The sequence below is a fragment of the Cebus imitator genome, unplaced genomic scaffold, assembly GCF_001604975.1.
Source record: "Cebus imitator isolate Cc_AM_T3 unplaced genomic scaffold, Cebus_imitator-1.0 Scaffold74, whole genome shotgun sequence".
Lineage (NCBI taxonomy): Eukaryota > Metazoa > Chordata > Mammalia > Primates > Cebidae > Cebus > Cebus imitator.
This window is the reverse complement of record NW_016107389.1, coordinates 107449-119501: the sequence shown is the minus strand read 5'-3', so window position 1 is coordinate 119501 and position 12053 is coordinate 107449. Positions and strand designations below refer to the sequence as shown.

Sequence of the window (12053 nt, the reverse complement as noted above, 5' to 3'; positions counted from 1 at the left end):
TTTACGTTTTTTCTTTTAAACTTTCTTCCCCTTGTTGGTTAAAGGCTGCACAAATCTGGCTTGCTCTCTGAAGGTCTTCAATTAAAAACAAAATTGGGGCAGTGTGTGACTCACTGCCTTGGTTTTCAGTGCAGTTTCATTTCATTAAATAACAGTTTAAATGAAGTAGCCCAAGACAGTGTTTCGTTACACTGCTGTATACGAGCTTTACACGCTTTTATTACAGCTGCATTTCTGTTGTGAGGTTTTTAATAAAACTCTGAACTAGAAAATTAGTGAAGATTGTGCTTGTCCATTTAGCAAGAGATAGTTTGGTTCTGTAATGAGTACCCAGGGAGCTATTGAGGCAAAATTCTGAATCTGGGAAAACAAGAAACCCCTAAGAGGAAGGTGAGCCTGGGTAAGTCATTGCCTATCTGTCAATATTAAGTGGGTTTCTTAAAACTCCCCTTTCATGATGGTGCTTATACTATGAGCTCTCTCTGCTGATCTGTTTTCGATTACTTCAGATCTTTACAAAATGAACTACAAAAACACAATTTTAAAAACTGGCATTCATCACCAGTGACCATGTCCAAGAGTAAGAAAATAGAAAAGTTGGACCCTGAAGAGCCAGCCTAATTTTTATTGTACATGAATGTCCTCTTCACAAAAAGTCAGCTGGTTTAAATTCATTCTGTTATGATTTGTAATATCTAAATGGAATTTTCTTCAAAGAGCCCTTGATTGATTGACCCTTAGCTGAACGTTTTGTTTTTATTTTGAGGCTGACAATAATGTTTGTTGGCATGTGTTCCACTTCAACTGCGTTGGGACGCCATGAAGCTATCTTTATGAGTCATCCAACCACAATACTAAATACATGTCAGCAAAGGAAATATTATCTGAAAAGGGAAAAATCCCTTTGATGTGCTTCAACATGCAGAGATTTCTGCGAGTTTTGGAAGCTCTGCCCGCTTGTAAGGAATGGTGTACGCTTACACATTTTTTTCCCCCTTTCGGCCTACTCGGTGCCTCAAAAGACCACCCATTGCTCGAAAACAGTTCTGCTCTTTCAGCAGCAAAGTGTGTCATTTGGTTTTAGCACATTCATTTGCCGGGCGCAGTGTTTATATGAAGGGAAGCCAAACCGAGAGATGAAATGTTGCAAGGGTGAAGTACAAAGTAGACTCAATTTTTCTCAAGTTAGGAGATGCCAGTGATTTATAGCTCAGCTCCAATTTTGATTTTTTTATGTAGCAGTGGAAAGAATTAATAAAATGCACAGCTCTTAGAGATGCAGAGGGAGGAAGGGTAGAAAGAGCTGGACAACTGGCTGGAGTTTTTGTCAGATATTCATAGAATGTTGGAAAAAACATTCTGCTTAGCTAGCAGTGCCCTCATGAGACAGAATGGCAGCAAGTAAGGAAAATAACAAGATAAATGAAATTTTTGCAGCTGCAAGTAAAATATTGAGAATCTGCACTTTTTTATTGATCTTTATGATCCTATTGCCAAGAGCCACTTTGTGGTGACAAAATATGTTGACAAGTGCATATCTCACTGCCATGAAAAATGTGGAGAAGCATTCGCCTTATGTCTGCAGTGTTATACAAGGAACAAATTGCCCTGCTACAGCCAATTCCTTACAGAAAGGAGAAATTTAAGGCCCACCAACCCTACACACTTTTATCTTGAACTTGAGGTTCATATTTGTAGCAATTCTTCATTGAGAAAACCAGTCGCAGTCTCCTCATTTTTTTTCATCTGTAGATTTTTTTTACAGTACCAAAGCTATTATAAAAAATGTTTATTTCTTGGTACCTTCACTGTATCACTTCAGAGTGTAATTTTTCAGCCAGAGTAAAGTGCTCCTCTTGTAGTTATTGAATTTCCATCCATTTCACATAAGAAGGTTTTTCTCTTCTCCTGTATCAAACTTTAGAAGAAAAGCAGTGGAGAGGATTTTTATTTCTCTGAGTCCTTATATCACAAAGCTGCTTAATTTTATTACAAATTTGGGAACTCCCAATACCAAGTTGCAATAATACATTTAATGCTTTTCCTTTAAATAAGAGATCAATAGTATTTATATATGAGGTTAAGGCACCAGTGTCTTTGCAATTTTCCAGAGAGGGAATTTTCTCATTAGTGTGAGATGGAATTTTTTTTTTTTAAACGAACTCTTCCTTTCTGATGTCTCCTGGGTTAAATATCTATCTCTTCAGCCAATTCATTCTAGGGAGGGACACTGTGGAAATAAACTGAATGCTGTTTATCATACTGAGTTACAGGCTCTAATTGGTTGCTGGGGACAATCAGTTGGGTGTAGATTTATTACAAACAGAAACTGTTTAGATGGAGCTGAGCAGAACTTTTTCGGGGCAATAAAAATATGGATGGGGGCACATGAGTCCTATGTATTACTAAGCTGGGTTTTCTTTTGTTTTGAATAGGTCGAATATATTCTACCGAGCCTGTATAGATATCCCCAGGGGCACCGAGCTTCTGGTGTGGTACAATGACAGCTATACGTCTTTCTTTGGGATCCCCTTACAATGCATTGCCCAGGATGAAAACTGTAAGAATTTATTTTAGCTCTGAATTCACATTTCAATATACCTATTTCAAAGCTAACTTTTTAAGAGTGTTTTTTAAAACTCATGAAATGTGGTTCACTATGATAAGTAACATAAACATACACAAGTCTGTTCCATCATTTTCTTTTCCCTGCATGTCATCTGCTTTCTCATAGGGCATCTTAACCTGTACGGGCCAGTCCTTCACCTATTAACAACTTCAAAGCCTTTGCCAGAATTTTAAATAATAGTTGAAGCAACTTAAGTCAGTTGGTATTCACTGAGTACCTACTGTGTGTCTGGTTCTGTGATTGCCACCTTAGGGATTACGAGAGCAGTATAAGATTCAGCTTCTGCTCTGAAAGGATGCACAGTAATGTGGGAACCACACTATATGCAAAAATGAAATAATAAGAAAGCAATGCCATTTAATCAGGGTAGGTAATACCCCTTTAGTCAATTGGGTGTGCTTCCTCCTACATAGTCATTTGCATGAGAAATAATATTTGAAATGGTAGATATGTGACTGAGGAATTCATGTCTTTCTAAATTTTTTGTCTAAAACTGTGTCTGGAAACATGTAGTTTTCTCCTGTCTTTATTGCCATGCCAGCCATTATTTTTAAAAGAATTAACATCTAGGCAAATGTGAACTTGCAGCAACTTTCATGTAAACTTTATATTTCTGTTTATATTTCTTTATATTTCTGTTCTTTGAAAACTATTTGAAAGTGATTTCCAGTATTTGGAACAGAATTAGGTTATTCTGATGTGCTTCAGTGAGAAACATTAGTTTCAGTGATACTGTGTTTTCTTGTCACCAAATTGACTAATTTGTGAACTGATAATTTGCTGTTATGCTACAAAAAGAAAGATAACAGATATATTTTGATAATTGATAAGAAACTTCATTTTGAAAAAAGGGTTCTTTTTTATTTTCTTCTCCACTTTCTCACACATGCACTTACACACACAAAAACTACAATTTAAAAATGCTCATATTATCACTGCTCAAAATGCTGATGGTCAGATATTTCTTTCCCATTTTGTCTTTAATTTCTTTGAAAAAAGAAAAATCTTCAACAAGCCTATTACTATCAAATTTCCTTTTCCATTTTACTCTAACCCTCAAACCAATCTCAAATTTAAAAAAAAAAAAGAATCTTTGGACATATAGTACATTCCTCTGACTTTGCAAACTTCCACTGGAAATTTTCTTTTCTGCAGCCATACTCCTGCTTGAGTGAGTTCCTGTTTTCATAGGAGAAACTCTCAGTGTTGGGCATGAGTATGTGGTGAGAGGCAAATGAGACATAGGAGCCACTGTGCTCTGCCTGAAATAGAATGGCTCCATGACCCATATTCCCAAAACGAAATCTCTATCCGTGCACAGAAAGGTGTCAGCATCAGCCAGCCTCCTGATCTACTAACTTGGACTTGTCTGTATGTTGGAACCTTGTCATAACCTCACCATCTAGAGTGTTTGCTCCAAAAGGATTCTAAAAATCTCACAAGGTCCTCTGTTTCTTTTAATACAACCTGCTACAGACTCTGAAGGTGTTGTTGTGGTATGTGTGTTGAGGAATGTCTGAAAGTAAACATATCAAGGCCAAATATTCATTCATTCATTGTTCAGTTGTGTAAGGAACACCCACCATGCTTGGTGATGCAAACACAGCAGTGAACAAAATGGACAAGAATTCCTGCCCTCATGGAGCTTACATTCTAGTGGAGAGAGACAGATTATTAACAGATATATAAGTGAATAAATATTTGGTCAGATGGTGATAAATGTTGTGGGCTAATAAAGCAGAAAAGGGGCAAAGGGGTACCAGGAGTTGGGAGTTACAGTTTCAAAGAGTTAACAGGGTAGGATCCTCTGGGAAGGTGGCCTTTGGGCAGAGACTTAAGATGATGAAGGAACAAACTGTGTGTTAGTAGGCAGAAGACCATTCCTAGGAGTCAGACAATTACAAGTCCCAAGATGGGAATGTTCCTGTAGTGTTGGAAAAGCATCACAGAGGTCAGCATGGGTGCGGCAGAGTGAGTGAGGTGGAAAGAGGTTAACTTAGATGTGGGTGGGTGCCAGAGCAGCAAAGACCTTGTAGGGCCCTGGAGGTTATTATCAGGATGCTGACTCTGACTCTGTGTAAGACGGGCAAAGGAGGGTGTTGTAGGGTTTTGAGAAAAAGAATGATTTGACTGAATTTTTTTTCAGGATTACTCTGTCTACTGAGTGGAGACTGGACAGTAAGGGTGTGGGAAGAGCAGGGAATCCAGGGGAGAGGACAGTGGTTTGGACTAGCATGGAAGTGGTGGAGGTGGTGAGAAGTAGTTGGATTCTGAATATGTTTTAAAAGTAAATCCAACAGCATTTTCTGACACATTAGATGCACAGTGAGAAAGAGGAGTCAGGGATGACTTTGAGGCTTTTGGCCTGAGGAGCTGGAAGGATGGCATGACCACTTACTGAGCTCTGAGCCAGAAATGGAAACTGTGGAGTGACCACTTAGGAAATGCATTTCTTATCCTTGACCTGGATCTCTGGAGTGGGAGACTCATATCCACATGGTACTTCCACCTGACAATGCTGTCACATGAATGGGAGGGATGGGATGAGGGACTGGAGTAGAGCATTTTTGGGTCTGTGTGCCATTCACGGCCACCTGACGATGGTGTCTAGGAGCATACCACCTGGCCTTCAGATTCAGTATGACAGTGCCAAAAATGTACTTTCTGGGGAAAAAAACCCCCACCAGTTTGCTTTTTTCAGTTCTTCTTTCTGCTAGAGTCTACCCTGAACAAAGCGTTCTTGAGATTGATGATTAGAGTACTGAATAAACTCTACCAGGATATATGATATATCATTTAGCACCTGAAATCCTTGAAAGAAAATTTGCAAAGCTACAACAGCTCAATGTACTGTACACTCAGTAGGAAAACTAAGTAGTTCTTCTGGGTTCTGTTCAGAGCTCCAAGTAAGGTTGAGGCAAGTTTAAAAGGAATTAAGCCATTGACTAAAGTGCTCAACAGTGACAATCCCCTTTCCCCCAAGGGTATTATAGGAATTTTATTTCAGTTCCTATCTCAGAGTCATATATCTGTCATGTGATTGGCCACCCAGGAAACCAGTAGAAGGCTTCATCAGATAGTGTGGGGGAGATATATGACTTTGACTACCTCGGAGATGGATTCTCATTCCATGTGATTCACAGGGAGACCTGGTAATGCCATATAATGAGGATTCCTTCTTCTGTGCTGAGAAAATACTCTGTGATTTAAAAGCACAAATGTGTGACAGGGCACGGACTGGTAATTTAACAGATAGCCTTCCATAGTCTTGAGTAATTTAAATCATCTCCACCAGATTACCAATTCTAAGACAATTTTTATCCCACTGAGCCAGCCACAAAATAAATTAGGTATCTAAAAAGAAGCTTCTTGAGATCAAAGACTTTTTCGATAAAATACCTCCACAGAGCCTCTTTATAGTGCTGTGCGCACAGTGAACAATGAGTAAATGTGCACTGGATAAATACTGAGAATTTCTATTGCCATTATTAGAAGGGATTAAATATTTCAGGCAGATTTTTTGTTGTTGTTTAATGAAGTTGATACCGGGACCAAGGCACTCAAGGAAAATATGATTTTACTTAGTGAATAATATTAAGCACTTTCATTTATAAAAATACAACTTTCTTCCCTTGGTTCTTTCAACATTGAAAGTACACATTTCCTATTGAGCGTGTGCGGTGGGTTTGGGTTCAGGACGCGCCTCCTCCGCTGGCGGCCCCAAAGCAGGGTGGCTGTGGGTACACTCACTGCCTGGGCAGCCCATTGAAAGCTGCCTTGACTCAGAGAAGACAGCAGTTCACACAGGCATTTAGGTTCTGGAAGCAATTCCTACGTTATTTTCTTTTTTAAAAAGTCGTATTATAAATGTAATAGAGCTCCAAAGAGAGCGCCTCTCCATCCACTGTGGGCCTTTCAAAAGAGCCTGAAGGAACGCCTGTGTCGACAGATCGCATCCGCAAGAAGGAATGAGGTTCCCCAAAGCTTCCAGTGGGGGATTAGCTCCTGCAGAGTGTAAAGACCTTAGTGTATTCGTATTCGTTTCAGAGGAAATTAAAAAAAAATCCTGGGAATAAATGTTAAACAAGTCTTCCTGCTGCTTTTTCTGTCTCGGCATATGAAGCTGAGGTGGCAGAATGTGAACCTTGATGGCAACAGGGGAGTTGTTGGGCCAGAGTAAACCCTGCCTGGAGGAGCCCTGCCTTTTTCTTTTGATTTTAAAGAGCAGAAAATAAAAAGGGGGGCCTCTGCGTGGTGCCCCTCACCCCCACCGTTCCACTAACAATGAGAAACTGGGTCAGGGTCAGGAAGGCCCTACTCAAGCCCTTAGCGGTGACCTCTAGAAGATTACAGTATAGTTCAGTCCACAAGAGCATCTATGCAGGGTCCTACAGGGAGCATTGTGATGGGTGCAAAAACTCAGGTCCTGTCTTAGAGGAGCTCAGTCTAGAAGAGAACATGTAAGCACATAACCACAGTATCAAACACCGTGCAGATGCTGCGTGAGATGGCTGCAGCAGAGAGCTTGAGCTGGGGCTGTCAGGCTCTCTAAGTCATTCAGCTGGGAAGGATCAAGGTTCCAAGCCTCTTGTGTACAGTGCAAAGCTGGGGTTGGACTTCTTGCTTAAAACCAGGAGCCAAAAGGCACTATCTTTTCCCTGAATGGGGAATAGAAAAATGCTGCCCTCAAGCCAGTAAGCTAAGGAACTGTTCATCTTGGGGCATTGGTAAAAACAAAGTCGCACTCTAGAAACTCACTCTAGCTATGGGATGCTATGAGGCTTGATTTTGCATTATTTGGCAGCCACGGAAACCGTGAGCCAAGAAACTAATGTAAAAATTGGTCTAGAGCTGTTGAAGCTTGTAGGTTCCTGGAAGAAGAAAGAAGTCACTCCCCAGGGATACTTCTGAATCTTCCACAAGACTCCAACAAGAAGACAACACACACTAAAAAGGTGTTCATGAGAGAAATGACAAAGGTCTCAGGGAAAGTCACTGTCATGAGAGATTTGACTTTTTGCGTGCTGTAGGATATTGTGATGTGCTGCCTCAAGCCCAGTTTTGCTACTGGATGGAGGTGCTCATTCCCACTGTTTGTGGGAATGTAGGGGGCTGACATCTCTGATGAGTTTGTTTCCAGGAATTACCTTTAACCCTCTTGAGGTGTCACCCTTAGTCATACTTCCTCCCATGGTAGCCCATGAGCAATGACTGGTCAATGCGGGGGTGTATAAAGGACTGGTTCCCTTGCCTCAAATCAGGACAACCCTAAAGAACATTCATTCCATCCAGCTCCAGAGCTGTTAAACTCCTCCCTCAGCTCAGTGCTGCCTGCCTCACTTCCCAACAGGTGTTGATCCTGAGAGCAATCCCCAAACCCCAAATCCTCATTTCAGAGTCTGTTTCCTGGGAGACCTGATTTAAGACAGGTACTCCCAGATTTCCATTTTCAATCCAGACCTCTTTACTGCACCCCAGACTCCTCTCCAGCTGTCTTGGCAACAACATCTTTGATTTCGTGTCTCACAGGCATCTCCAACTAAACCTGCATAAAACTAAACCCACTCTATTCACTCCCACTAATTGCCTCTCCCATCTTTCAGCAGTTCTCGCTCCCAATCATCTAATTGCTCTGTCGAGTAACCTTGACATCTCACTCTTGTTCATGACTTCTCTTCAATCAGCCACCACGTCCCTTGATTGCATATTCCTAATGCATTTCTTCATTTCATTTCTGCTGCCACCTGACTAGTGTCAGCATCCACTCTGGCTTGGACTCCTGCAGTAGCCTACTGCATGACTTCACGCTTTCTCTCTTTAGTTCATGCTGGCCAGAGTGAAGTTTCATCCATTCGCTTATTTTATTGTTTGGGTTTACTTACTTGTTTTGTTAATAGGTAGCTCTGTCCCATAGATTAAAATGCAGAAAGTACTGTGGACGTATAAGTCTCCTTCCAAGATGCCATCAGTAATGTTGGCAGGTTCTCAGGTATTCTTTCAGAGATAATTTTTGCCCATTCCAGCATCCAATCATATTTTCCCTTTTATTCTTTGGCTGTCATTCTCCCACATGTATATGTAGCACACTGTATACATTGTTCTGTATTTTGTTTCTTATTTACTGATACAGAGTAATGATGCCTTTAAAGCATAAATCTGGCCAGGTGCGGTGGCTCACACCTGAATCACAGCACTTTGGGAGGCTGAGGGGGGCGGATCACGAGATCAGGAGTTCGAGACCAGCCTGGCCAACATAGTGACACCCCATCTCTTCCAAAAATACAAAAATTAGAAGGGCATGGTGGCGCACGCCTGTAGTCCTAGCTACTCAATAGGCTGAGGCAGGAGAATCGCTTGAACTTGGGAACCAGAGATTACAGTAAGCCAAGATCACCCCACTGCACTCCAGCCTGAGTAACAGAGTGAGACTTCATCTCAAAAAATTTAAAAAAAGCATAAATCTGATCATCTGACACCCAAGCTTAAAATATTTTTTTGGCTTGCCATTGCTCTTTGCCTGTGGATCATATAGAGTGTCCAGAAACATTTCTGTGGTCCATAAAGTATTTTACAATATTAGATTCCAAACATCTCTAGACTACCTATGCCCTGTTCAGGATGTTGCCGACCCCACCATCCTCTGTTGTGTTAACCTGCCTCCCATCACCCCATCACATAGTCCCGTGGCCTGTTCAGCTCCCACAGGCATTGGTGACTGTGTTGCCTTCCTCTCCAGCCTCAGCTGCAGCCCGTCTCCCCTTCTCTCTCTGACCACATTGACTTTTTTTCCATTCCTTTAGTGCCCTGAGCTCCTTCCCACCTCAGCATGGCACAAAACTCTGGCAAAGCTGCCAATGTTCCATCGTCTTCCATCGCCTTTTCCTCCCTTTGCACTTGTGTGATGCCTGTGTATCCCTCAGGACTCAGATTTGCTCATACCCCAAGCTCAGCCATCCCTGATTTATCATTTCCTGACATCCATTCTTTTCTCTAACAGCACTTACCACACTTGTCATAACTGTATTTTGTCAATTCTAAAATGTATGTGTTTTCTTTTTACATTTAAATCTTTCTGAAACTGGCAGGTGTCTTCCAATTAACGGTGACTTACAATTATAATGGTGAAATTAATGGAATATTAGATTTGATGAAACTGAGTAAATATTTATCTGTAGAAACATCAGCTTAATATCTGTCTTTCCCACTAGAGTTTATGTGCCAGAAGGAAGGCTTTCTTGGTCCCCCTGTGTCCATGGTGCCTAGCACAGGGTCAGGCATGTTATAGATGCTCAGCAACTATTTGTGGACTGAATGAATGAATGAGGAAGGGTAAAGTTGAACTTTGTTTTATGGATCATGAATTTGCCTCTCTCAATATTTTAACTGTCCAGATTTCATGACTTCATATTCTTGAGTGTATCCTTTAAGCTTTGGGAGTTTGCCCTCTTCCCCTTAATCTTTGCATTTCCAGACCAAAGAAATTGACTAGATCAATGTTGCTTCATGCAGAAACCACTTCATCTTTTTGGTCATTTTAGTAAGCCACCTCTGCACCTTTTGCAGTTGTCTATGTTGTCGTTCTTGTGTTGGGCTGAAATTTCCCGTCCTTTCTCTGAAAATTTCTTGTGTTTAGTTTACACCTTTGATGACCATAGTCAGTGAGGCTGATATTTAGGAAGAATCATCTTGTGTGCTTTCTAAAATGTTCTGCTTTAATTTTTTTTTTTTTAAGAGGAAGGGTCTTGCTTTGTTGCCCAGGCTGGAGTGCAGTGGCGTGATCATATGCAATAGAGCATTGTAAACTATCATTACCCTACAGATCTATCGAACACTGGGTCTGATTTCTCCTACCAAACCGTAAATTTCCACCCATTGATCAATCTCTCTTCATCCCTACTTCCCTGTCACCCACACATTCTTTTGTTTTAATATAAAGGTTATGTGACCTTAACAATTTTTTAGAATTATCAATTAGGTTACTTCCTAGGAGTGTAAGTCAGAATTCAAAATCTATCATCTACACTTAACAGTATTATTTGTATTATTTCCCCTCAAAGACATTTTATTCCTTTTCCTACAGTGAAGTAGCTGGCCAGTGTTTCCCGCTCCCTTGTGTGCTGATGACATCTTCATTCTACAGTTTTCTTACCATGCATTCCTTCCTGTTAGTCTGAAATTGCCTGGCCTGAAAAAGCTTAGTGTTGCCGATAACCTTGTGGGCTTCCCTGTGCTTTGCGTCTTCTGGATTAGCAATGAAACGGCCAAACAAGATGGTTCTACCCTGATCTCTGACAGTGCTGCTGTTTTTATGTTTTATTTTTTTAAAAAGCCAAAACATGGCAAAACATTCCTTCTTGTCTTTCAGTACCTATTTAAAAAGTAACAATGTGTGTGCCTTAAAATATTAAGTGTAAAAACTATTCACAAATTCTATACTGATTATATACTTTTGCCCCAGAAGTTCAAATTACATAAATATTTGTATATAGAATAAAGACATACATACATACATACATATGTAGGTGTATATAAGTATATGTATAATGTAAGTATATGTAACTTAAGTATATATAACGTGATAATACACACAAAACAATGTACTAGGTGTAAAAATATCCTTTAAATTTTGAAACACAGCTATTGAGCAGAGATGCTATGAGTGTATGGTCAGAAGAAAAAGAAATTCTGATTTATAATTCAGAAAGCTAAAACTTGCCACCTAGATGTGTCCTTAACTGAATGTGTGACCCTGGGCAAGTTACTGGACCTTCTTGGGACTCGGCTTTTGTCATTTGTAACCGGAGAAGGTAGGATTAGATCAGCAATTCTCAGCCCTGATTTCAGTTTAGAAGCACTTGCAGAACTTTAAAAAATGCAGATGCCCAGGCCCTATTGAGAGATTATAATGTAGTTTTAAAGATTCTCGTGTGTGAGTCTAATGTGCAGTAGCCAAGGTTAGGAACTGCCAACTAGACAAGCTTCAGGTGCTTTCTAAGTCTGCAAGTCTCTTGCTTTACTTTTCTTTCCCAAGACAGTGTGGACTATGCAGACAGAGCCCTGCAGACAGAGCTACTCCTCTCCTTGAATTTGCTTAACACTTGTGATTCTACAGAACATTCTGAGTTGAAGAGTGTTTAGGCAGCACACCTACCCCATTCAGTGCCCACACATGGCATCTCCCTGTCCACTGAAGCACAGAGCTTCGTGGCAGTCACAGTCCCCTACCCTTGAGGATGCCTGCGTCTTCGTGCCACAGATGCCTGTGTCTTCGTAGCATTCTTGGTGATGGTCCTTCCACAGGGCCCTGAACCCATGGCTAGTGGCCATAGTCTGCATTATTTTGTTACTTGCTATCACAGTCTTTTGCCAATCACCCTTTTCAAAATTTTTGGTCTCTAATTTCATTCTCTTAGCCACCATGTAA

At 40.7% G+C, this 12053-nt stretch overlaps 1 protein-coding gene across 1 annotated transcript in view; it reads left to right on the top strand.

Annotated features, from left to right (window-relative positions):
- The window catches only part of PRDM6 (PR/SET domain 6), a 94980-nt gene that overhangs the window by 64239 nt on the left and 18688 nt on the right, over positions 1-12053 (top strand). Inside the window, exon 5 of the mRNA XM_017531842.2 lies at positions 2436-2560. Coding sequence (XP_017387331.1) covers positions 2436-2560 — 125 coding nt within the window. The remainder of the gene's footprint in view (positions 1-2435; positions 2561-12053) is intronic.